Source organism: Squalius cephalus (assembly GCF_949319135.1).
Source record: "Squalius cephalus genome assembly, chromosome: 1".
Taxonomy (NCBI): domain Eukaryota; kingdom Metazoa; phylum Chordata; class Actinopteri; order Cypriniformes; family Leuciscidae; genus Squalius; species Squalius cephalus.
The window spans coordinates 17,128,763-17,155,723 of record NC_137122.1 but is presented as its reverse complement, the minus strand read 5'-3'; the positions used below and the strand labels follow the sequence as shown (position 1 = coordinate 17,155,723).

The following is a 26,961-nucleotide window of genomic DNA, read 5'->3' as shown; positions in this document are numbered from 1 at the left end:
CTAATTTGCTCGAATTTATAATGTCTGTACCGATTTATGTGTATAGTTATTTTGAAGGACTTTATGGGAACAACAATATAGGCAAAACTTTTTAAATACCTCAAAGTACATTTTCAATCTCTGAAGAACCATACTAGAAAAGTATAGGACAAGTAAGGAGTTGTCAGCCGTCTATACTTATACTGGTGTGTGACAGTTCAATTTAGTAAACCAAATGAAAGAAACATTAGTTTCAATAACTTATTTTTTATTTGAAAGTACAAAAATGTTGTGAGCAAACAGATAAAATAAATAAATAACTTCAAAAGTACAAAAACATTTTGAGAGCAAACAGATCAAATAAATAAATATAAATAACAGTACAAATGAAAACAGCAAATATCCTGGGATACAAAAATTGCACAATGTAAATTAAATTAAGTATAATAAATACCATAAACGATCACAAACACATAACAACTATCTGACAGTAAATAAATACTGGATTGCATAGCTTGCTTGTTTCTTTTTTAACATTTGTTCACATTTAGCAAAACATCTGAGTATCGTTTAGGCACAGAGGCCTATTTGCACCAAAATAAAAATAAATTAAAAAAACTAAAATTTTCACAGGAATTTCATAGGTAAGAAAAATAATTAGCCTGCTTGATCCGATTACTTCAAGTTTTCATAGGAAAAACACAAGGTGTACTCTATATTAAAACACCAGCCATTAGGCAAAACGTACAACTCTAGGCTACATTCATTGCAATGAAATACAATCATGTAAATAAATAAATAGATTTGTTACATTCAATTTTTTCAGTTTTTGTTTGTAAGGCATTGTTAGCAGTAACTTTTCAACACTCCAACACCACTGTATCACAAGGCATTCTTCAGTCATTATATCTGATCATCTGTTAAACTTTTAGAAAGGACATGGCATTGCTTGCGATGATGTCCATCCTCTGAAGGTGATGTTTCACAGCTCTCCGGATCTTCTCCCATGCCTGGGCGCTATATTTCTGAAAACACAAGAGGAACAACTTTAGCTGAGTACAACAGACTACATTTTATATGGAAGAAAATCATTCCTTTTACTCTTTACAAAGTAACATTTACATTGAGCAAATATGATATGCCTCTTATAATATAATATGCGATCAAACTTACTTCTTTCTTTAGAATCTTCTCTAACTTCCTGAAGTGACTTTTTATCTTTCTCTCGTAGGACTCCTTATGTGATGGATGGGGGTCTCGAGCCACCTGACAAAAAATCAACAAAACATAAACAATTAGCAAAAATAACATTAATGACAAAGTTAACATGATGAAAAATCTTCTACAGCGTCTATATACTTCTAATCATATGTATTTGACCGTCTCTAAATCTCATTCAAACACTGAATAGTTAGGCTCTCATTCATTCAGCCTTTTCAGCCGAACGTCATCAACATTTGTAAGATTAATGCAATATGTTAAATGGTTGAGTGTAATTCATTCTAAGTTTGTGGTCTATTACTATTATGATAATCGGTAACACTTTATTTTGATGGTCCCTAACTCCCCTTATTCGACTCATTGCTTTACATCTGCTAACTCTTTATTGTGATGCTCCTCCAACAGACATTCAACTGACTATCAGTAACTTTGCAAGTATATGCCAACTTACCACCAGTCTACTAATGCTCTACTAACACTCTAATGAGAGTTAGTAGAAATGTAGGTGCAACGCTACTTATAGTCAATGAGCCCGATCTCATGAAAGTGCATATCTATAGCACGAATTATATTTCTCGTATCATTTATACGCCAAAATGAGTTTTTGTGTACATATGATACGCAGTTTTCACGTGCATATGATACGCACTTTATGGCGTGTAATATGCACGCCCTCCTCATCCCTAATCCTACCCAAGGGGTTTACAGTGAGTATCATTAGAATGCAAAAACTCATTTTGGCGTATAAATGACACGAGAAATATCATTTGTGCTATAGATACGCACTTTCATGAGATCGTGTTGAGTCAACACAATGTGTTAAAGCGGCCATCAAAATAAAGTGTTCTCTTCGATTAAATATGTAGGATAATATGCAATTCATAGAATGGTATTCTGAAAAAACACAAGACTTACACATTCTTTAAGTTCCGACGACTGCCTGTTCAGGTCAGCTAGGAAAAGTTCTAAAGTATTTTTGTTCCATTGCACTGCAATCATGTTCTCCCTGGCATCCATGAGGTGGATGATATGGTCTAAGGTCAGGACAAGAAACTTCAGCTGGTTCTCCACCTGTAACGAGACATAATGCCTGTGTGGGTAACTGGGTCCTTCAGATTATGAACACAGTATGCAAGATGTTCTCTGATAACTTAAGTGTTATTTAGGGAATGAAATGTTTGCACTCTGTTCAAGTGCTGTTAAATAAGGAGAAAAGTTCTGCAAACCTTAGCGTTGTCTATCCAGTTGTACAGTTGCCCTGGAAATGGCTCCCTAAAATCATAATAGTTTCCACCCTATAAGAAAGATTACAATTAGTATTTTTTGATATGTAACATGCTGAATATTTGACATTGCTGTTACAGACATCAATTTACAAAAACGAAAACTTGAGTTGCTGCCTTAAATTTTTTATAAAATAAAAGTGGTGCCAACCCGCAGTGGTTAGTGCATTGCACTTTGGCAACCACATTGAATTACGAATGAAGATTAGAGCATGTAGAAATAGAAACTTATCAAATATAGTGTAAACAACAGAAATTGTTGTGACAAAAATTAAGGATAGAAGCAAAGATGTAACATAATGATGAAACACTTTTACAGTGGAGTGTAAAAGGCGAATCAGTGACAGCATCCCACAATAGGAAAACATTGCATAGTATTCCAAATAGTTGTAAATGATTCTGTAAGGTGTTGAGTTAACAATTGGATACTTCTAAGAAAAAAAGTAACAAATCTGTTGCACAAATCATTGAAAGGAAAGGAAAGCTGCAGAGCTGTGCGCAACAGTCTAATGTAGAATTAGCGGCATTGTCACTGTTCTATTCAAAAATTCACAAATAAAGCATAAAGATTTAAAGTGTAGCTACTTACCATTTCCCTAAGGAGAGTCAGAGAATCGTTGCTTATCCTCCTGTATTGGCCGAGCCATTTGCAAGCTGAGCATTTACTCTGCAGAGTAAAAAATATCACAAAAATATAGGTCCACATTTGATTCTTCATCTTTGTATACAAGCAGTAGTTTTCTACACTGTCGCTCGAGAAATTGTTGCAGGGACATGGTGCAGTGTCTTTGATTTATTCGGAAGTATGGAAAGCAAAATCGAAGTAGGCTATATGTATGTATGGGGTTTCCCACTTTCACTTTCGTACTGGCTATCACGCTAAATAACTTATCTGGTCTACTTTAATTCATCAAAAATACTTTTAAAAGTAAATAATTTTGCCATTAGAAATGACAAAGGTAAAAATTACATGTAGCATAGTTATAGTTTACTCTTTAACAGTCTTTAGCTTAAACATCAACGCAAAAAGCACACAAACTTCCGTGCAATCTATTAAGAAATGCTATTGGCAAGTTCGTATAAATTAAAGCAATCCCACGGGTCAAAATAATTACCTGATTCCAAGGTATTTTCGATCGAAACGTTCCAAACTGGGAGATGGTCTGCGGGCTTGTACAGGAAAACCCTTTCTGTTTGAGAGACGTGATGTAACGCATTGTTTACGCAACGTCAGCGTGCTGACGTAACCTCAAGCTCTCACTGGATTTCACTGCACTTTCTCATGGTGCAATGAAATGTAATTTCACATCTTTTGACTTTGAAGTTTCAACATTTTTAAAGGCATTTGTGTTGTTGTTAAAACATTTTATTTATTTATTTTTTAGAATAAAAAATTCTACAGCGAGTGCGGGCCCAAGCCGATATACAACACACTTAAAAAAAAAAAAAAAAAAAAAAATATATATATATATATATATATATATATAATTAAATTTGTTGGATGCTAAGCTATTGTTTATTATAGGCTTTGTACTTCACTCATGTTCCAATATTGAAGGGAAAAATTATCCTCTTAACATGCGCAAAAAATGTGCTTGGAAACATCACAGTGGAGCAGTGATCACTGTGAATAGTATGAATTGTAATTTGTACTACTGACTATTTAAACAGCAGTGTAATTTGTATATGTTAGGTTGACTATTTTATTATCATACTTTATTAAGGCTACAATGAACAGGCTGCGATGTCAAGATTGCAATGCTGAAATGCACAATATGTTGTTGTGGTTGTGTGTGTGTGTGTGTGTGTGTGTGTGTGAGAGAGAGAGAGAGAGAGAGAGAGAGAGGCGCGGGCGCGATCAAACAGTGGAAACATAAAAACATAGGCTACTCCGTCATTTTGTTCATACAGGACATCATTTAAACTGCAATGTGTTTACTTATATTTATGTACACTTGCAATAAAACACAACATTGTGCTTTTGTAAAAAAAAAAAACATTCAAGCAATCCCACCCCTGAAATGGCGCTATTTTTAAAATGAAACTAAAATGCTCACGGCTATATATATCAATAACGCGTCCACAGCGAGGAACGAACAGAGTGAATGTTTTTTAGTTCATTCCTACTGGACATCCGTATTTCACTTTAACATTTAAGTTAACGATTTAAAAGCCCCCGCCGTGGTGTCACACATCGATTAACTGGTGGGAAAAAATTCTGTCACATCGCTAATATATTTATATATAAATACAATATACAATGGGCCTACCTGATTTGAGAGCAGTATAGCCCTATGTATGACTTTTTTTTTTTTTTTTTACTAAATAACACATTCCGGCTGTTTTTAAACTTGTACATAATTCTTGAATTGAAAAAACTGAATAAACCCAAAACTGGGTTTAGTTCTGATATTTTTATAATTTTATCTAAAAATAAATAGTGTATAATTAAATTTTAAGAAGATATGAGGAATTTTCTGATTCCTTTTTTGACATTACTTTAATCCCTCGCCATAGCAAACCCCCCCCCCCCCCACTTTTGTCAAAAACATTTTGAAAGTGACACACTTCCTGCTACCAGCTGGTGGTCCTATAACTTTGACTCACAATAGTTGCATCCATGTGATCGGCCTCTTACAACGAACACACTGCTGAAGTTTCATCAAGATCAGTTAATGTATGCTGAAGTTATACCACACTTCCTGTGTCCCATTATTCGCCATAAATTTGTTTCCTCGCCACGGCCAAACCGTTCAAGATATCAAAAATCCGTTCGCAAGAATTCATCAGTTTCATCGAGAAGGGTCTGGCTGCAGTTGCACTCTCAGACCTGCACGCTCAGACACCAGCGCTTCCTCTGCAAGTGACGTCACTCTCAATCGATGTATAGTGTGGTTTGTGTCGGAATGAGAACAGCTCCCAATGTTGTTCAAAAATCGTTTCTGTAAGTATATACATATAAATAAATATATATCGTCGCTGTCAGGCGGAAACCTTGCATGTCCAAATTTTGTCAATTTCATATTTTTTCACAAATCGATGCTATTGGTCAGTCCCCACGTGGTTCTGTTATTTTTTACAAATTATTCAATTATCTAAAGTGTTGAAAATAGCTAGAGAGCAAATCTCTTAACTCCATTGGACACTTCAACTGTCTGAGAATCCTCGTAACTCCACCTCTTCTTCACTCCGCGGCGGGAGCATCGCGGCATTTTGTCTCCTCAGGATTGAAAGTCTCAACGATTAAGAAATCCTCGTCGAGCAACACGTAAAGCAAGCCTTAAATATGATTTTATCTGTGTTAAACTATGATATCAGTTACTTATGTATTTTAAATGTCTACTTATTACTAGGCTTATTATACGTGTGCATTGAAGTTGTAAAATGTATCTAATATAATACTTGAATTGAATTAAATGTTTTGGATACCAGCATTTAATAATTGATTAACTATTGGATCTGCCCAGAGTCACTCTGGATCTGCCATAACCTATCGCTAACCTTTGGTCGTGACGTAACCCTAAAACTCAAACTAACGCACAACATCAACGTCATCGTTCTCAGCCACTCCCTCTGTTCGCTGATTGGGCCGCCAAGAATTTGGCCGGAGAAAACCAAAGAATACAATTAAAATAAAATAAAATTGAGCGGAAGTATGCAGGAGGGCGGAACCAGGCTATAGAGTCTCCGTAATGGCGATAGATTGAAGCGCACGTTCGAGTGAAGATTTGGGCAAAACTTTTGCGATTTTTTTCTAAATGTCAACAAAAAACTATTGCGAAATGACGGCGTTTCCATTAACCGATGTTATGCGACTTGTAGCGTTTATACGCCCACGTATAAATATAATTAATTATTATTCATAACTAATTATGATCAATAATTAATAATTTAATTATTTTCAAAATTTACTGTAACAGAATCAATAATATGATCATTTATCAGTTCATCCAATGAACAGAAGGCATAAACAATTATTAACTCTAGGAAATATAATATCTTCCTGGCCAAGAAAGAATAACCCCCTAACAGTAAATTAAGAAATAGGGTAAAAGCATAGGTAACTTTTGATCGAAGTTCAAGACAATAAATTTGATAAGCACATACACAAGCAATATCTTTTCAAATACAAACAATACTTTATTGATTATATACTAACACATACAGCTAATCTCTAACACAAACACACACACACACACACACACACACACACACATTCATACGAGTTGCAGAAAGGAAGAGAGTGAGGAAAGAGTGGGTTTAAGAGTGAAAGGATGAAATCTCACGATTCCATATGCACTTAGACATGACCTGGAACGAACCATCAATCATTAATTTAACCCTTCTATCGTTTCTTAGACAGGTTATTAAATTTATGTAAATACACCAGTGCAGCTTTTAGTCTGGAGGTACTTGCTTGTCTTTGCGTTCCTTTTTGGGAATTCCCTTCGTTGCGTAACAGAGGGTTTCCCCGGGTTCGTTCGTCGGCTGTGGTCTCCTTGTGCCTGGGTCTGCGGCGTTCCAGTCACGTGTTGTGCTGGCGGATGAATTGAAAGTCTTTGTCTGAAGCTGGCTTTGCAGAAGAAACGTGGTCGGAATCTTGTCGCAAAACTTAACTTAGAACCGAGACTCACAACGGAAAATAAAGTAAAACTTAGAAAAGGAAAGAAGATTTAGACTAGAGTAGTAAGATGGCTTGAATAAAGCTGTTGAACCCGTTCTTCTGATCTTAATTTGGGTTCCTCGGTCTGCGCGTTTGTTACATGGTTAGGCTTCTGCCGGAACTTAGAGAGCGAGAGCACAGAGAGAGCTTCGAGAGCAGCGAGAGAGAGAGCTTAGAGAGAGCTTAGAGTTTTTGGGTCTAAGGGTTTTAACCTAAAAGTTTGTCCCCCCTCTTGAAGAGATCGGACCAATTAGACACTGCCTTTGTTTTCCTCATCGTAAATCATGCATTATCTGGGGTGTGTGTTCTAGCAGAGAGAATAGAGGCCACAGTTTAGACATGCTTTCTAATTAAAAGAAGATCAAAACATATTACACAGATATCATTCAAACCATCTTTTGAATCACGAGCATACGATCATACTGGTATGAAACACAACACACTTTCATTCAAAACATCTAACAGTTATAACCATTAAATGACTTACATGGGATTAACGCATATTAAATGGACACATACAGATCTGGCCTTTAAAAACGCGCGTTTTCTCCCGCGGCATTCGGCAATTCGTCTCGTAGAGTCTCGCAGAATTCTGCAAGTGCTTTCAGGGGGGCCTACTTAAAAAATACCTCAATGTGTTTCGCTTCACAGAATATCCACCAGGTGGCGCATAAAAAACAACTTTACATTAGATTTTTTTTTTACTTCACATTACGTCATGATTGTGAGAAAACATCCACAATAAAATATAAATTATAAATAGTAATAGGCACAAATATTTACAGTAGGCTACTGTATTATACAGAGATTTAAAAATATTTGTAAATGCAAAAGGTTCATTAAGACAAGAAGGGGTATTGGACAACGTTTACGAATTTTTATATGCTTTGTCATTGCTGTGGTTTCCAGGAGATGAGTGCATGCAGAATATTTAACATTGCTTTTATTAAAACAGCAAAGTGACGTTCTTGCCAGCGCATAACTTTTTTGTACAACTATTAAGATGATTGTGCATGCAATGCGCATTTATATAAGTGCAACAGAGAATTTAGTGTGAGCATAATACACGTGACTCTGCCTGTAAAAACCCAGCAGTATTTTTTATATATATATAGACACAAAATCATCCTAACATAATGCAATTAAATAATGCGACTTACCCAGATTCTTAATTCGTGCAGATATTTCTTGTGTGATTGTTCTTGTGCAGATATTTCTTGTGAGGTAATGTTGCAGCTCAACGCGTAGCATTTATATTTTGGGCGCATCTGATTTGCCATTACATTATTAATAAATATTTTAATTGAACTGTCTTAATGCATAAAGATTTTTCCACGTTAGTCTCAGAATGTCCGGGGTTGGTTTGAGGTCTTGCCGACAGTTTGTAAATCTTCTAAATATTCATATTCACAAATTCCATACAAAGGGTGATCAACAGTTATGACTTCTAAAATAAAATAAAAATGACCAGATAAGAGGTATCTGATTGACAGTTTGACAGATGTTGTTTTAAAAAAATAATTACAACATTATGGGGAAGTGGTATTAAATATTCGGTAACACATAGCCTAATACAATTATTTTAAGTATGCATTTTGTTCAGTTTTGCTTTTACAAAATGTTCCGTTTTTTTATATAATTAATTTAACCTGAGATGTGCGTTATATCGCTTTTTGATCATTATTTGTGTTGTCGAATTTTGACACAGTTTCATTACTTGTTCATAATAATTTGATTCATAATTATGTCGTTTTTTTTTTCTAAAAGTAAAAGTAAAAAAACTAAAAGTTTTTCTAAAAGCAATATTCTAAAGAGATACAAAGACAGTGTACGTGTAACCACCAGATTTCGTCATGAGTCATTTTGTACCCACCACTTTTAACTTCCGTTGACCGTTTTCAGTGGTTATGAGGAGCAATATGAGAGAACATTTTTGTAATCATTGTCTGACACAACAAAAAAAATTATAATATTCATTTTATTTTAATTTTCGTGTTCGCATTTATGAGGGGAAAAAACAACGTGTCAGTTTACGGTTATGGACGTGAGCGCTCTAAAAGCGGCAATAAAAATCTGCATTAAAACTTTCACAGAGACCTCAAACAGAACAGCTGCCTTTCTTTAAATCGAATTTCGTTTTGTATTAATTATGTCTTAATTTTAATCAATGTTTCGTGAACCAATTGCCTGGATTTAAGAAGTAAATATAGCAGACAATCACGACATTGGAGGCGCTGGCGATATCTCATAAATGAACCGAAACTCAGCGTGTAATGCACATTCACATTTACAGTGTATTTAGACACATTTAGACGCATTCATAATCATTACTTTTACCGGTTCTTTGTGGCAAGCTTTATGCGTGCGGTCGTGCGCTTGGTGTGGCTATATTACAGTAAATGCTCATTACTTAAAACAAAGCATAAGCCTCTTCCTGGCATGCAATGGAATCTACAATGTCAGTTGGTTATATCAACATATGTCAAATTAAGTTACGCGATATCAACAAATTAAGCTATAAACATTAATTTGAAATAACTTAAAGCTAGTATATTTGCTTAAATAGCATTTAAACAAAGGAACTGCAAGGGATTAAAACCCTGCCCACACGCTGGTGAAAACTGGAAAAACCGGTTTTCTTTTGATTCCCTGAGAGGAGATCGATTAGCATTGGGGGTTGAATCGGCAGACCTGGGGGGTGGGTGGTTGTAATTTCTTGACTCTGTGCAATTGGTAGCAGCTAAAACAAGCAGCTAAAACAAAGACTGTGCAATTAATTACATTTTGGAAATAACTTTCTTAATGTCGTTTTATTTATACACTGTAAAACATTTTTTTTTTTTTTTTTTTTGAATTTGTAAATATTAAATAGGCTATGTTTTACAAACAATTGGTTTACAAACTCTTGGAGGTTTGTGGTTACCATCATTCAGAAGAGTGGTGCTTGTGTTTAGACTTGTGTTTTACGTGATTAAATCAGGAAGATTACATTGGTTTCTGTCCACACGGAGACGCATTTAAGACGATTTAATCAGGAAATGGAGGCACCGGCGCGATATAACTTGCATTGCTCGTGAACTGAGCTCGTCTCATAAATGAACCGAAACTCAGAAATGTATCTAGAAAGCTTGAAATGTCCACTTTTAAACAAAACAATTCAAAACGAAAAGAAACAGATAACTCTCTTATGTAAGTGTGCATTTCTCTCTAGGCACGTTCACAATATCTGCGAAGATGACGAGTCAGCATTGTCAACATCTTTGACTGACACATAAAACACTAGTTGATTAGTAAACAATTAAAATGTCTCCTTGCTATATGTGACACATGATTACTTTTGCCAGTTCTTTGTGGCAAGCTTTATGCATCCGTTAACTATCGAATATCGTGACTCATATTTTGTACCAGACCATTTATGGTTGTTCATATTGTTCAACAAAGTTCTTGATAAAAAAAAAAGAAAAAAAAAAAAGAAGCTACTGTGCCTAATATTATTGTTGTATAGCGCGCAAGGTTTATGCGCATGCTTTAAGTCTTCTCCGTTTTTAGTGTATGTCTGTGGCAGAATTACAGTGCCTGGTCTGGTATGTATACTAGGCTACATCGTTTTGAGTCGGTTTCAGTGGTTTAGTGTGTACGCAGATATTTCTTGAGACAACGCCATGTTTTTATGTTTTATGCACTTTTACTCTTTTAGTTTTGTTGCAATTTCACCAAAAGCTTATAATTAGGAAATACACACAACACGCTAAACTTATATTCTCTATATGTTAAAAATGTTGTAAAAAATACGTATTATTCTTATATAATAAGAATAACAATATGATACATTTATATTGCACTCGAAGTGATTTAGATATGGAAAGAGGAATTCTTCTCAACTACCACCAATAAAGTTTTAAAATTCTTCTTTAGAAAATATTATATTTTGATGATTCTGCAAGTTCAGCAGACAGTGAGGTTCGGGTTTGTTCCGATCAGAGCTCGTGAGTGGAGAGCGCATTTCTGTATATTCCGCTCTGCTCGTTCATTCCGCAGGGTCGCTCGCTCAACACAGATGTCCTGTTGCCTGGTTCGAAAATATGTGGAATACGGGCTGCTTTCGACTAAAAGTTTTTTTTTTCTAGTCGACTAGTATAGGCTAGTTGTTCATTTAAGTAATTCGTGGACAAATCGCCCCTTTATATTAATTTAATTAGCCTACTTATATCATATGGATGAGCGTTTACGTAATATAGCCGCACTCAAGCGCACGACCGCACGCATAAAGCTTGCCACAAAGAACCGGTAAAAGTAATGATTATGAATGCGTCTAAATGTGTCTAAATACACTGTAAATGTGAATGTGCATTACACGCTGAGTTTCGGTTCATTTATGAGATATCGCCAGCGCCTCCAATGTCGTGATTGTCTGCTATATTTACTTCTTAAATCCAGGCAATTGGTTCACGAAACATTGATTAAAATTAAGATATAATTAATACAAAACGAAATTCGATTTAAAGAAAGGCAGCTGTTCTGTTTGAGGTCTCTGTGAAAGTTTTAAAGCAGACTTTTATTGCCGCTTTTAGAGCGCTCACGTCCATAACCGTAAACTGACACGTTGTTTTTTCCCTCATAAATGCGAACACGAAAATTAAAATAAAATGAATATTATAATTTGTTTTTGTTGTGTCAGACAATGATTACAAATTTTTTCTCTCATATTGCTCCTCATAACCACTGAAAACGGTCAACGGAAGTTAAAAGTGGTGGGTACAAAATGACTCATGACGAAATCTGGTGGGTACACGTACAATGTCTTTGTATCTCTTTAGAATATTGCTTTTAGAAAAAACTTTGTTTTTTTTTTACTTTTAGAAAAAAATGACATAATTATGAATCAAATTATTATGAACAAATAATGAAACTGTGTCAAAATTCGACAACACAAAGAATGATCAAAAAGCGATATAACGCACATCTCAGGTTATATTAATTAAGCTCCTCATAACCACTGAAAACGGTAAAAAAAAATCGAACCAAAAGTCAAATTAATATGGACTGAAATAAGTGGTGGGTACAAAATGACTCATGACGAAATCTGGTGGGTGCGTACCCACCGTCCCCACCGAAATCGACGCCTATAAGGGAAACATGATAGTATAAAAAGTACTGTGTGTAATGCAGAAAAGCGCATTAAAACCATGTTAAAACTATTTAAAACGTTAAAATGCAAAAATGAACTAAATGTAAAATTAGATAATGATATTGCGCAAATGATCTCGGTCTCTTTAAAGGTCTTCGCAAATTATTGTGTTATAAGACTCAGTTATCATAGCCTACATCACGTCTCTTCTACTGTAAGTACACAGAAAAAAAAATAAGACAAATGATGCACGTTTGAGTCGGATTTTTATGAAGAATATGTGACTGTTTATGGAACTGGCAAAAGAAAACATTGTATTCGTCATACTTCGTCAACTCAGTATGGCCACATGAAACACGACTGCCATCTACAGGTTTTAGTATTTCCTGCGTCCAACACCTAATCCCCCTTCTGCACGATCCCGCAGAATTTCGGAAGTGCTCGTGGCATTCTTTTCTCTGAGACGCGCATTTTTAAAGGCCACATCTGTATATCGTAGAAACACATAGAATGATGTATGATGTTTTTATAAGTCCATTGAAAATTGTTCTTGAATGAGTTTTATGGATTTTGATATGTAAAAGTCTTTTGGTGTGTAAAGTGTATGGGCTTGGAAACACCCTGAGGTCATGGGTATTTCCTGCTGAAATCTGTTTGTCTCTCTCATGGGACCAAGATGGGGTCTGTTAGCCACAGGGGTCATGTGAACTCTTGTTAGGGCCCTGAGCAGTAATCATCTCTAAACCGATTCGTCTTGCAAAACTATCAAACGTTGACCAGTTCTTCCTTAAGTTAACCAATAAAAGTCTTTGGTAAGCAGACTTTCTGGAGACTGGGTGATTTATGGCTCTGGTTCGTGAGGACTCTTGTGTGAGACCTTGGTCTCTGTCTTTCTCTTAACCAATCAGTAATTTCGGCAACAAAGATAGTATTGACCAGTTATTTCGTTAGTGCTGGGGGTCAGTTTTAAACAGCCCGACTGGTTGGCGCCTGGCCCCGATGACAAGATGGATGAGGATCATGAGACGTTCTGAACAAGTCTCCCCCCCCCCCCTCATTCATCGAGAAGCAGAGAATTTGAATTAATATTCAAAAAGAAGATGAGTCGGTGGTTGGTTCCTTCTCATTGTTGTTACATATCCCCCCTTCGGTCGACGATGTGTTGAGTAGAAGACATCGGTGAACGCTGGAGAAATGGGTAGAGGAAGCAAACACAAACAGCAAACAACAAGACAACACCTCCATGACTGGTCACTTTACTGGTGCAGGGCATTAGATTACCTAGGCATAAACAGGTTCACTCTCTCAATATAGTTAATCACGTTGAATAAAGTTTGGTTCAATTTTAGGACCGTTATCCTAATTTGTTTTGGGACGGTGATTAATCAATTTTGTGACTAAATTTGATTTGTTTGTTTTTTTTTCTCTTCTAAATTGTTCTAGGCTTGGACCAATTTACCTTTCAATTTGTGATACGAATGATGCAGGGAGTTCTCTGGCTCACATTCGTTTTAAGGTGACTTACAAATATTAGGCGTGGTGTGTCAATCCTATTATTGTGACCTTGACCCTTATGGGGTGGACAGGCCTTTTACCTAATAAAAGAAGGAAAGGAAGGAAGGAAGAGGTAAAACAAAACAAAGCAGTTGAGTGTTCCTCCGGATATGACTTGTAACTACTGTTGCACAGCTAAGGTGTCAGGGATCATGATGTAATGAGAGGTGTTCTCAGGTGTACTTGTTGGATGGGTAGTTACCATGTTTCCTAGCTAAGTTGTTAAGCTAGTTTCTGAAGTTAGTTTCTATCTGTGGGGGGAAACATGTTTTGCATGGCCGAGGTGGTTAACTTCTGTATGTTAGTGAGTATGTTAGGGGTGTTGAGTAGTACATGTATGTATGTATGTATGTATGTATGTATGTATGGTCAGATCTGTTTCAGTCTGTTTTGCTCCCCCCCTTTGCTTGATGGCTGAGCTTTGATGAGCGTGTTGCCTCTTTGCCTTGGAAAAGGGATCTTCTGTGATCTGCTGGGGTCAATCCAGTAAGGCAGGAAGTTCTCTGGCAGACATTGGGAGGCAGTTTGGCATGGATGCGTGAAGCTGTAGTGCGAAACTTAGTCTCCGTTGTTGCATTCCTCCGATGATGCCTTCTGGTTGTGACAGACTTTCAGACCTTCTGTGCTTAACTGTTGTTGCTGTAGCACACACATGGTTCTTGAGTTTGGAGCTCGTTTGGTGGTTTCTTTATGAGTGATGGGTAGCCAGGATGGTGTTTTCTGGTACCCCTGGGTGTTTGTCAGTGGTTGACGGTGAGAGACCACTTTGTTCTGTGTTGTTGTAGAACAAGTGGTTGTCATCTTCATTATGAAGGTGTATTAGATGAATCGGTGGTCTTCCGTGTTCAGCCTGTTTTCTAGGAACACTTCCAGTCGCCTCATTAGTTGCTCCATGTCTTCTGAGGTTAAACTGTCTTGTTCTTGGGCATACTCAGTGCTGTGCTTAACTGAGTGGTGCCGAGGTGGGTTTCCTGAGAAGCGTGGCTGGTCCCATGGCTTTTCCATGCGGTTGGTGGGGTATCTGTCATCAGCATGGGAGTCACGTTCTCTGTGCTTCTTGCGAAGGACTGTGGTGTTGTCATGCCACTGGTTGTCTTCCAGTGCAAGGCTTGTGTCTTGGCTGAAGGAGTTGGAAACTGTGGATGTTTTCCAACCTTTCTTTGAGGACATCTTCTGTTTGATGTGGGCCTTGTGTGTCAGGTCACGTAGCTGCTGAATTGTCATTGTGTTTGCGCAGGCCTCGAGACCAAGATGATGACTTAATCCAGGGTGCAGGTTTCTCAGAAAGAGGTTTTTGAAATTCACATCCTCTTCATGTTCAGGTGAGTTATGTGCACCAAAGAAGGCTTGTCGAAAACGGTGGTAGTAGGCTTGGGGAGTTTCGTGTCGACCTTGTTTGGTTTCGAAGGCGATTAACACACCGTGTTCCAACTCTGGGCCTGTGAATTCTTTTATCAGTGTCTCACATAGTAGCTGGTAATTTGACTTGACATGAGCAGGTTGTCGGTCTAGGAAGCTTCGTACCTCTGAACTGGATGTCGATCTGAGGAGGTAGAACCTGTCTCTGTCAGTCACATGTGGTCTCACCTCTAGGTGGAAGTTGATATCTCGGATGTGGGACTGGATGTCCGGGCATTCCGTGGAGTTCGGGTTGAACTGAGTGATATTCTTAACCAGCTGGTTGAGATCTTTAAAGGTCATCCCCTGTGCAGCTTTGGAGTCTATCTGGATGAGCTCTCGTTGCTTGTTGGCAGTGAACGGTTCTGTGGTGAAGGCCTGTGACGTTTTGGGTTGTGGCCATTCACTTCTTTCTCTGTATGCCAGTTCTTGGATGGAGGACTCTGTTCTGCTCAGCAGTGGTGATGCTGAGGGAGGTCTCTCCCTTCTTGGCTCTGGTTTCTGTTTGAAAACATGCCGGAGTTCATCTCTGACCGCGTAGAGCTCGTTGTTGGCGTCATCTCGCTGTTGGGTCAGATGGTCAATGTCAGCACTGCACCTTTCCAGGTGGTCTTTCAGAGCATTAATTTCAGAGTTCTTATCTTTAATATCAGCTTTAGCTTTCTCTAGCTGATGTTCAGCAGACTGGAGTTGGTTTGCCAGGTGCTTCTGGACAGTCTTTAATTCTTGTTTGTCACGTTCAGTGACTGCAAAGGCTTCTTGGAGCTTGTCAACTTGTTTCTTTGTTTCTTGCTCCACTTCGTCAGGCACTTGAGCTTTCGCTTTGAGCTGGTCTGTGCAGTGTTGAGTGTGCATCAGCTCTCTCAGGAACTCAGTGGTCTGACGCTTGAAGTCGTCCTGGACTTTCACTTCCAGCTTGTCTATGCGGCTTTGAGCACGTGTCAGCTCCTCCTGAAGGTGGGTGATGTGCTTGTCGCTTAGTGTCAGCTGGGCTGTGAAGGCATTGCTTAGGGAACAGATGATCTTGGTTAGTTCCACGTGGTTGTGGTTCTGATTCTGGCTTGAATCATGTGTCAGGAGTCTTCTCAGAATTATGATTATTATTAAAAATAATAACAGTTCAATTGTCTTTGGTGTGAGGCAGTCTGTGATGCCTCTGAGCCAGGCGTCCACGTCAGTGGGGTTCGTCGTCCACGGCATGTTGGCACGCTGGGGTGAAGAGACTGACACAGATCTGTGTGGGGTGTAAGCCTATGTGGTTGAACAGCTAAATGTTGTCTAAGTGACTGTACAACAATAGTGAAGTGTTGTAATGTCTAAGTGTTGGTCTCAGTGTAGACAGGTAGGTTAGTGATGTGGAAACTTTGTCACTCAACTAAGTGAGGGAAAGAGAGAAAAAGGTTAAAACAAATCTCAATTGAAATGTTTTTTTTTTTTTCAATGGGAGAAATATTTTTTTTATAAATATTTTCTATCAATGAAAAGCTGGTTCAAACTCGTGCTGTGAGGACTATGTCACTCACTGAGTAAGGGAAAAAGAGAGAGAGGTTAAAACCAATTTCACTAAAACAAGAAAGAAAATTCTTAAGTGGGAGAAATATTATTTTTCTCGTAAATGCTTCCTATCGGTGAGAATCTGTTTCCAGAAAGGTAAACAATATTATTGTTTATGTTTACAAGGAAAATTAATACAATAATAATGCTGATACCTTTTTCCGAGTTTTACAGGATTGACACCACACACCGTCATTTGGACCGCTTACAGCTGGGATGCTATGAAGGCGACGGTTGCTCAACACTTGTCTCTGTTAATTGATCTTGGACAAGATGTTAAATTGTAAATTGTGTTTACAAAGACAGAGAGAGTATGGAGAACAAGAGAGGGTTTGATTACAAATCAAATACCTAATAATTGTTTTCTTTGGGAAGATTATCTTTTTCTTTCTTTAGACTCGATTGATGGTTCTTCCAGGTTTGTTTCCTACAAATGTGAAGGATGGGAAAGCAGGACAGAACAGGAAGGATGTAAGAAGGAAAGGAGGGAAGGAGATTGGATCCACAAATGGCTCTGGAGCCTTTGTCGAACTACGAGTATAGAATTGATAGTTGCCAACAACTAAACATTCAAAAATAAAACTTTGTAAGAGAGGGTTATCTCTGATTTATTTTAAACTTGTAGTGAGATGCCAATGTCTCCTATTGAGGCTCAGGTGTTTCACTCCCAAGCTAGAGTAAAAGAAAACAAAAGAAAAAGGTAATAAAGATGAAAGAAAGTAAAAATGTACTGGACAAAATAAGAAAAAGGGAAATTAAATAAAGAGGTAAATGAGTAAATCAAATAGACTGGTTAAGTTTATAACCGTAACAGAAAGAAAGGAGAAACGGGGGATACAACGCAATAACAATAAATGAGCAAGTATGAGACTAACAATATTTGTAATAGGGAAATGTTGGTTGAATAAGTTTACTTAACTTTCAAAGTTCAAAACTTATTCACCTGAAGTGATTAAATCTAAAAGAGAAATTTAGAAATTATGAAAATTACGACATTAGAATTATTATCTAGAATCATTAGAAATCATCTAGAATCATTATAATCTAGAAATCATTAGAAATTACCTGTTTAGAAAAATAGAATTTAAATTTAAATTTAGTATTTCCCTTTTTAAATCAAATTAGAATTTGACAATTAATAATCATAAACCAGTATTTTCTTTTTCAAGTAAAATGCAGGTAAGCAAAATATGAGACAGGTAAAATAGGAAGGAAGAAAAGACCAACAGGTGTAACAATCAAGGTGTTAAATGGTTAAATCACTTTAACGTTGTTCAAACAGACCCTGCATTTAACCACTGATGTTAATATTAATGATAACCGTAAATAATGCTTAAGGCTTTAGCATAGGTTAGGCCTCAATGTAAACAACTACTTAGCTTAGCTTTAGCTTAGCTTAGCCACAAATGGGTTTTGTTTCAGTTTGTTTACACTGTGGCGTTGGTCAGAGTTCACCCGGAAGCGTTGGTTAAGACTTCCGTGTCACGATTGTAACTATGGCGACAAAACAAACGATAGTGGGCAAACAGTGAATTGCAGTTTGTAAACAGTAATGCATGCTACATGAAATGTCGGCGCATTTCAACAATGTTCAAAGAAATATGCACGTACAGTTGATAATATTATGTGAAATGACGGCGCATTTCAAACTGTACAAATGGGACACCACTCGTAGCTGTTTTTACGACGTGGGGCTTCACTCAGTTTGTTAGGAGTGAGATTAACTTTAAAGGGCAGCTTTGTGCTGTAATAGATGGAACAATTATAGCGATCTCTGTAGATCGTCTCTGTGCAATTTTATCTGAGCACACGAAGACAACAGGGTTTTTAACTGTTGGTTGAGTTTCAACGTCAAGCTTTACTTGAATACAACTTTAAATAATTCCTATTCAACTACACTCGGACATACGCAGTGTTTACACGAGAATTAATTGAACAGACACAGATAAGCTTATAGTTTATCACGGGAATTGCCGTGGGACACGCACGGACAACCTGATAAATAAAGACTAATCTGTGAGGAGAATATTCGTCCCAGTGGAACACGCACTGAGTGACGATCAGATAAATAAGGACTAACGTTCACGTTAGACGAGGGACACGCTCGTCCGTCCTTTACATGGTTATTTTAATTACTGCAGTTTTAATTTCATTCAGCTCTCTGACTGATACAAACACACATAAGTTACAGCTTTGAAAGACGCTGGAACACGCAGACGTCAGTAAGCTATAATCAAAGTATTTCAGAGATTGAGGGACACGCTCAATCCTTACCTTATCATTGTGTGAGATTTTATATCTTGGGTTATATTACTGCAGTTTAAAATAAAATAACACGGGAAGGGAGGCAGACTAGGCTAGAGTAACAGCTCAAGCAGCAGACATCCATTCAAACAGAGCGCGCGGCGCGCGCTGCATACGTCATACACAGACTCTCAGAGGTTCGGATCTCTCATCCGCATGAAAATGAAAATATAAATTACTTCGTACTGTATATGCTTACAATTTAGGTTAAACTTCCCGCATTCTCTCCACCATAAATAATGTAGCGTTTATACGCCCACGTATAAATATAATTAATTATTATTCATAACTAATTGTGATCAATAATTAATAATTTAATTATTTTCAAAATTTACTGTAACAGAATCAATAATATGATCATTTATCAGTTCATCCAATGAACAGAAGGCATAAACAATTATTAACTCTAGGAAATATAATATCTTCCTGGCCAAGAAAGAATAACCCCCTAACAGTAAATTAAGAAATAGGGTAAAAGCATAGGTAACTTTTGATCGAAGTTCAAGATAATAAATTTGATAAGCACATACACAAGCAATATCTTTTCAAATACAAACAATACTTTATTGATTATATACTAACACATACAGCTAATCTCTAACACAAACACACACACACACACACACACACACACATTCATACGAGTTGCAGAAAGGAAGAGAGTGAGGAAAGAGTGGGTTTAAGAGTGAAAGGATGAAATCTCACGATTCCATATGCACTTAGACATGACCTGGAACGAACCATCAATCATTAATTTAACCCTTCTATCGTTTCTTAGACAGGTTATTAAATTTATGTAAATACACCAGTGCAGCTTTTAGTCTGGAGGTACTTGCTTGTCTTTGCGTTCCTTTTTGGGAATTCCCTTCGTTGCGTAACAGAGGGTTTCCCCGGGTTCGTTCGTCGGCTGTGGTCTCCTTGTGCCTGGGTCTGCGGCGTTCCAGTCACGTGTTGTGCTGGCGGATGAATTGAAAGTCTTTGTCTGAAGCTGGCTTTGCAGAAGAAACGTGGTCGGAATCTTGTCGCAAAACTTAACTTAGAACCGAGACTCACAACGGAAAATAAAGTAAAACTTAGAAAAGGAAAGAAGATTTAGACTAGAGTAGTAAGATGGCTTGAATAAAGCTGTTGAACCCGTTCTTCTGATCTTAATTTGGGTTCCTCGGTCTGCGCGTTTGTTACATGATTAGGCTTCTGCCGGAACTTAGAGAGCGAGAGCACAGAGAGAGCTTCGAGAGCACAGAGAGAGCTTCGAGAGCAGCGAGAGAGAGAGCTTAGAGAGAGCTTAGAGTTTTTGGGTCTAAGGGTTTTAACCTAAAAGTTTGTCCCCCCTCTTGAAGAGATCGGACCAATTAGACACTGCCTTTGTTTTCCTCATCGTAAATCATGCATTATCTGGGGTGTGTTCTAGCAGAGAGAATAGAGGCCACAGTTTAGACATGCTTTCTAATTAAAAGAAGATCAAAACATATTACACAGATATCATTCAAACCATCTTTTGAATCACGAGCATACGATCATACTGGTATGAAACACAACACACTTTCATTCAAAACATCTAACAGTTATAACCATTAAATGACTTACATGGGATTAACGCATATTAAATGGACACATATATCGTAGAAACACATAGAATGATGTATGATGTTTTTATAAGTCCATTGAAAATTGTTCTTGAATGAGTTTTATGGATTTTGATATGTAAAAGTCTTTTGGTGTGTAAAGTGTATGGGCTTGGAAACACCCTGAGGTCATGGGTATTTCCTGCTGAAATCTGTTTGTCTCTCTCATGGGACCAAGATGGGGTCTGTTAGCCACAGGGGTCATGTGACCTCTTGTTAGGGCCCTGAGCAGTAATCATCTCTAAACCGATTCGTCTTGCAAAACTATCAAACGTTGACCAGTTCTTCCTTAAGTTAACCAATAAAAGTCTTTGGTAAGCAGACTTTCTGGAGACTGGGTGATTTATGGCTCTGGTTCGTGAGGACTCTTGTGTGAGACCTTGGTCTCTGTCTTTCTCTTAACCAATCAGTAATTTCGGCAACAAAGATAGTATTGACCAGTTATTTCGTTAGTGCTGGGGGTCAGTTTTAAACAGCCCGGCTGGTTGGCGCCTGGCCCCGATGACAAGATGGATGAGGATCATGAGACGTTCTGAACAAGTCTTCCCCCCCCCCTCATTCATCGAGAAGCAGAGAATTTGAATTAATATTCAAAAAGAAGATGAGTCGGTGGTTGGTTCCTTCTCATTGTTGTTACAGACTAAAACTTAGTTTGTTCCTCTCGCCAATAAGTAATTTAAAAAAATCATAGCAACGGACGTTGGTAGGTTTATGTTTATCTCAGCCTCTGCACTGGCCATTATTATTAATGGAAGGAGCCGTGTGTGTGTGTTTTCCAAGCATTAATGGCAAGGAAAGACCCTTATACTTGAGAGCGACACATATGAGGTGTTTCTGGGTGTTTCTCCCTCATTTCTGCTTCGAGGTCTTGATTGTGACATTTCTTTGAGGTTTCGGATCCATTATTCCTGTAATTCTTCTGTCTTTTATGAATTTAATAAATAACTCTGTCTCGTATTCTGTCCAAACACACCGTGTCATCTACATCAGGTGACCTGTAAATGCGAAATACCAGTTTTGCAAAATATTTCTTTTTCAAATTGCCTGAAAAGCACCTCATGCGAGTGTAAAAACTTTTTTTGCAATAAATGGGAGTTTTTGCGAAATTGACGTGTTTCCATTGGGTGTATTTTCAATTCGCAATTTCAATTTGCGCAATTTGAAGGGTAATGGAAACGCAGCTACTGTTTGATAAAAAAAAAAAAAACAGATCTCAGTGCTAGAACACCTCTTATTTTTCAAATGAACGAAAGGAATGACCTGCTAGTTAGGTGGAGATGTTTTATTTATTTGTATTATGTAAATCCGTGCCGCAAGATGTTTCAAAAAGTGGTCAGGACAATATCATCCCTGGCTTTAACCCATATTGCTCCGCGAAGTGTCAACGATGGTTGCTTTGGCCAGGCGGTGTTTACAGTATAGAGGGCGGAGCTTTACATTCTAGAGAGCATTTGATGTTGCTCGTATGTGTGCAGTCTGGTACAAAACACTCAGGCATGACGGCACAACGTTACGATTATAACGTAAGACTATAGAAAAAATGACAGATGTTATAGCTTCAGTAAAGTTAGCTTCATTCATTGAGAGAAAAGGTATGACGTCGCATGTGCGCCTTTTGGGTTTGTAGTCTTTGTAATTACGTATTTTCACAGTCTTATACCTCAACAGTTTTACATCAAACTGCGACTTTCTTGACTTTAAAATGTATCTTTTAAATTGACAAACATCATATGTGTAAATCAGGGCACAATTCAAACGAGATCAAAATATTTGTTGTCTCTCGCCATTGACTACCATACAATATTTTTCCGAAATAAGGTCCCATGGTGGTCCACCGGAAGGGGAGGGACTTAGGCTCTCTATAAAAATTTAAGCGGAAGTGAGGGACTGTATGTTTTGAATGCTTATATCTCCTAAATGTGAATTTTGTCATTGGTTTGAAACACACCAGCTTATTCATAACCTTAAGCCTAACATATTCATACTAAAAGCTAAAAAACTTACATTTTGATTTCAGGGGGCCTTTAACATCTTTGAACAATAATTTAATTTGTGCTTAAATAAAATGTCAATGTAAGAAAACTTTAAATATATCTTGAATTTGTGCCATGTTTAATATTCTTTCATATGCTTTTATTTATTTTTGTGCCTTTGTTTCTTCTTTTCTTTCTTTTACATCTCTTGGCAAATACTTTTCAATAAGTAAATAAGGCTTCCTTTTAGTATTTTTCTTTTTGACTATTAAACTATAACTAGTTCATATCTTGTTTTTTATAATCCTTTTATTTACTTTTAACTATCTTATATCTTGAATGCTTTAGAGCATAGACTTAAGTTTGATCTCTTTTCAAAGACAACACTTGGCAGATTTTTGCTGAAGTGAAACAAGTTTTAAAAAGTGAACTTAAAATGACAGAATTTTAGGTTTATTGTAATGAAAAATGTGCAAAAATACTATTTAAAATTTTTAGATGAAATATAAATTTTCAAAAACATGTTTTACTCTAAAACTGTGAGAAAATCAAAGCCATAAATCTTAACAAGTTGTGATAAAAATTTGAGCTCGATATCTCGAAAAATGAGCTTTCAATGAGATGTTGTTTGGCTGCAGTACCAAACGCTTCCACTAGATTAAATTCATCTCCCATTTATTTCCAGTGCGCTCATTTTGATTGCAAGGAGCACAAAGTGCAACTATTTTTTTCAGAACCACCTGTTCGAATCATGTCCCATGTTTTTGTGTGTGTGTGTGTGTGTGTGTGTGTTCGCACAGCAAGTGCCAAAACCTTTTCCAAGTTCCGTACCATTCCGATAAAGAAAAAAAATATCCAGAGGGTTAATTTACGTATCACAGACAATTAAATCACATTCAGTTTATTAATACAATTATATAAATCTTACCTGTTTCATTTATGTATGACTGAACAATATTCAGTTTATTAAAGGAGAACTCTGCAACTCTAGCGAACTCTAGTCACTTCTTCGCTGATTTTCCCTTTTGTTGTCACGTGTTTCCCCACGAGCTCCCCCTACAGCTGTGGGGGGGGCGAATATTTCACGACACGGTCGTAAAAAACTCACTTGCGCAAACTCAAATGAAAACTCAAATGATTTCTAGACAGTTTTATTAAGTTAAAAATGTTACCAAGTTCTCCTTTAATTTGTTTATGTTAAAACTGTGTAATCCAAATCGATGCAAATTTTATATGCAATTCAAATACATAAATCTTAAATTTAGACATAAATGTGTGTTTGTGTGTGTGTGTGTGTGTGTGTGTGTGTGTAAAATACAAGACTTCAACTCACTTTCTGTCAGAGATGCAGTCCAGATCTCCAAGTGGCTTCATTGAGCTTATTTGATGCCATCAAGTGTATCCTTTTTGTCCTTCAGACACCCACAATCCTTTACACACATTCCAATTCACAAAAAAGAACTAATGTAAACCGAGTCAGCACTGAACCTGTCTGAGTTAATCATGAAATTTAAGACAAAAATAATGTTTTGGAGATGAAGACAACTATGTTACACTCTCAGAAAATAAAGTACATAATTGTACCTTTAGGGGTACAATGGCTTGTCACTGGGGCTGTACCCTCAAGGGTACAATATTGTACCCTTGGCATAGGGTACATATTTGTACCCTTGTGATTTGTACCTTAAGAGACCAGTCTTGTACCTGTGGTGACAATTTTGTACCTTTATTTAACAATACAAAAATGGACCCTTCAAAAATGGTACAAAATTGGCTTTGAAAGGGTACAATCGTTGACAACAATGATATATATCTCGACGTCGGTTACTTCTATGACTGCTTCTGATATTTTCTGAAGGACCTCCTCGGTTGAAAGCCCTGTGAGTAACCGTGCTATGACTTCTTCTCCACCGATGGCCAAAAGAAAGAAAGGCCGCGAACTGGACGTTCTTTTAAATTGAGATTCAAGCAGCCAATCAGGGCTGGCTCTACATACACTCTCAGAAAATAAAGTACATAATTGTACCTTTAGGGGTACAATGGCTTATCACTGGGGCTGTACCCTCAAGGGTACAATATTGTACCTTAACCTTTAAAAGAAACGGTACATATATGTAACTTTTAATGCTTTTTGATCCTCAAAAAGTTACATATATGTACCTTGAGGTCCAACAGCAAAAACTCCAGTGTTAATTGAACTCTCCTATATGACTCCAGACTCAAGAGTGTTAAAGTTAATGATATAATTAAGTGATTCATTGAGTGATGATTGAGCATTATTGAAGACACCTGATGTTAACAAGCAGAATCACGGAAGGAGAAAATTGATTTTTTTAAGACACCTTTATGGAGATAAGTGTTTGCTTTAGTTGGGCTCTTGACCCTTAAATCATTAACTTTAGATTTTGTTTGGCTGTTGTATCTGAGTTATAACTGCCAGATGAACAAAGAGAAAAGTTCATCAGATGGTGCTGGTTATGTTTTGACATCATCATAATTTGACCTGAATCACTGAACTCATTTAGAATCTAATCTCAGACTTAAATGTTTATTGTTGATTACGGCATCACTGTGATTCTACAGCAAAAGATTTTCAGCATTTTCAATATAAACTAAATATTTGTAAAAGTTGTTCTGATCAAAAGACATTAAAAAGTCCTTTATGTAGACACACTGACATCAATAATCAGCCTATGAATCTCAACAATGGTGACAATAATAAAAGCATGTTGCAGTGCATTCTGGGTGCCACCAATCAAAACTCATTCATGGCTCCCATCATGCATTGCGGTATGAATAAATTATGATCTGAATTGTCTTACTAATTTCCTTTCCCTAATTGAATATTCTGTTTGTCACCATTGTTGAGATTCATACACTGATTATTGATGTCTGTGTGTGCCTAAAAGAAATATTTGTTTTATCAGATCAACTTTTAAGAAATCCTTTAGATTATTTCATAAATTCTGGATCTTATGCTGTGGAATCACAGTGATGCTGTGATCAACAATAAACATTTAAGTCAGAGATTAGACTTTAAATGAGTTCAGTGATTCAGGTCAAATTATGATTATGTCAAAACATAACCAACACCACCTGATCAACTTTTCTCTTTGTTCATCTAGCCGTTATAACTCAGATACAACAGCAAAACAAAACCTAATGTTAACAGTTTAAGGGTCAAAAGACCCAACTAAAGCAAACACTAATCACCATAACGGTGTCTTAATTAAAAATATATTTTCTCCTTCAGTGATTCTGCTTGTTAACATCAGGTGTCTTCAATATTGCTCAATCATCACTCAATGAATCACTTAGTTAGCTCATTAACTTTAACACTCTTGATTGTTAATTTAACATTCATATTTTAAAACTTTAACACTCTTGAGTCTGGAGCCAAATAAACTCCCAGGAAAGTTCATTTAACACTGGAGTTTGTGCTATGTTATAATGATTTAATATCAGTAAATTGACTTACACAACTTTTATTTCCTTTATTTCAAGGCTACTCAAATATAGTGATAAGTTAAAATCTACCGATTAAGGTATCATTAAAACCTTTAAAAAAAACTTTTTTTTTTACAAAAAATAAAATAAAATTACTTAGCAGAGGCTGTCTTTTGATATTGTACCTTAACCTTTAAAAGAAACAGTATATTTGTACCTTTTAATGCTTGGGGACATATATGTACCTTTTTGAGCCTCAAAAAGGTACACATATGTACCTTGGGGGACAGAAATGGACTCCTGCTGTACCCCTATTTCTGAGAGTGTATGATATTTAAATTAATCACTAAAACTAAACTGCCAATAATGTAATCCACTAGAAAACCACAGATGGCTGTCATTCACTGTATTGCATTAATAGAAATCCAGTTAATATAGAGATTTGTAATACAACGTATTTTTCCAAAATTAAGTTTTAATTGTATTTTTGTGCCATCACAGCTGGCGTGGAAACATTTGTGATGCAGCCATGGCCACTTACAACTTACCATTATGGTGATCAGTGTTTGTAACGATAGTAACAATTACTCTTCTTTATCTAACACCTTTTTCTAGATATCAGGAATACCTAATTAAACATGCTGAAATACATTTACAGATATCAGGAATTAGCTTTACAACTTGTGAAAGTGAAAATAGTTATTGCTATTTTTATACTTTTTCACATTTGAATTATGAGCTTTTTAAATTCATATTCCATTCTAACACTTTTAGTTTAACACTTTTAAAGTTTAACACTTTGACATGTATGACGAGTTTCGTTTTTGCTTCT

The 26,961-nt window shown here is 36.8% G+C and overlaps 2 protein-coding genes across 2 annotated transcripts in view; one reads left to right on the top strand and one right to left on the bottom strand.

The window, feature by feature from the left end:
• The window catches only part of LOC307163140 (uncharacterized protein), a 444,167-nt gene extending 426,817 nt beyond the window's left edge, over positions 1-17,350 (top strand). Inside the window, exon 5 of the mRNA XM_079879042.1 lies at positions 17,177-17,350. Coding sequence (XP_079735168.1) covers positions 17,177-17,186 — 10 coding nt within the window. The 3' untranslated portion in view covers positions 17,187-17,350. The remainder of the gene's footprint in view (positions 1-17,176) is intronic.
• On the bottom strand, positions 234-3,737 carry LOC307163853 (interferon a3-like). Its single transcript, XM_079880124.1, has 6 exons — positions 3,599-3,737; positions 3,073-3,150; positions 2,427-2,495; positions 2,116-2,271; positions 1,153-1,245; positions 234-1,004 (listed from the first exon to the last, which is right to left on the bottom strand). Exons 1-6 carry the CDS (start codon positions 3,698-3,700, stop codon positions 900-902), a joined length of 603 nt encoding a protein of 200 aa, XP_079736250.1. The 5' UTR covers positions 3,701-3,737; the 3' UTR covers positions 234-899.
• Positions 17,351-26,961: the final 9,611 nt, after the last annotated feature.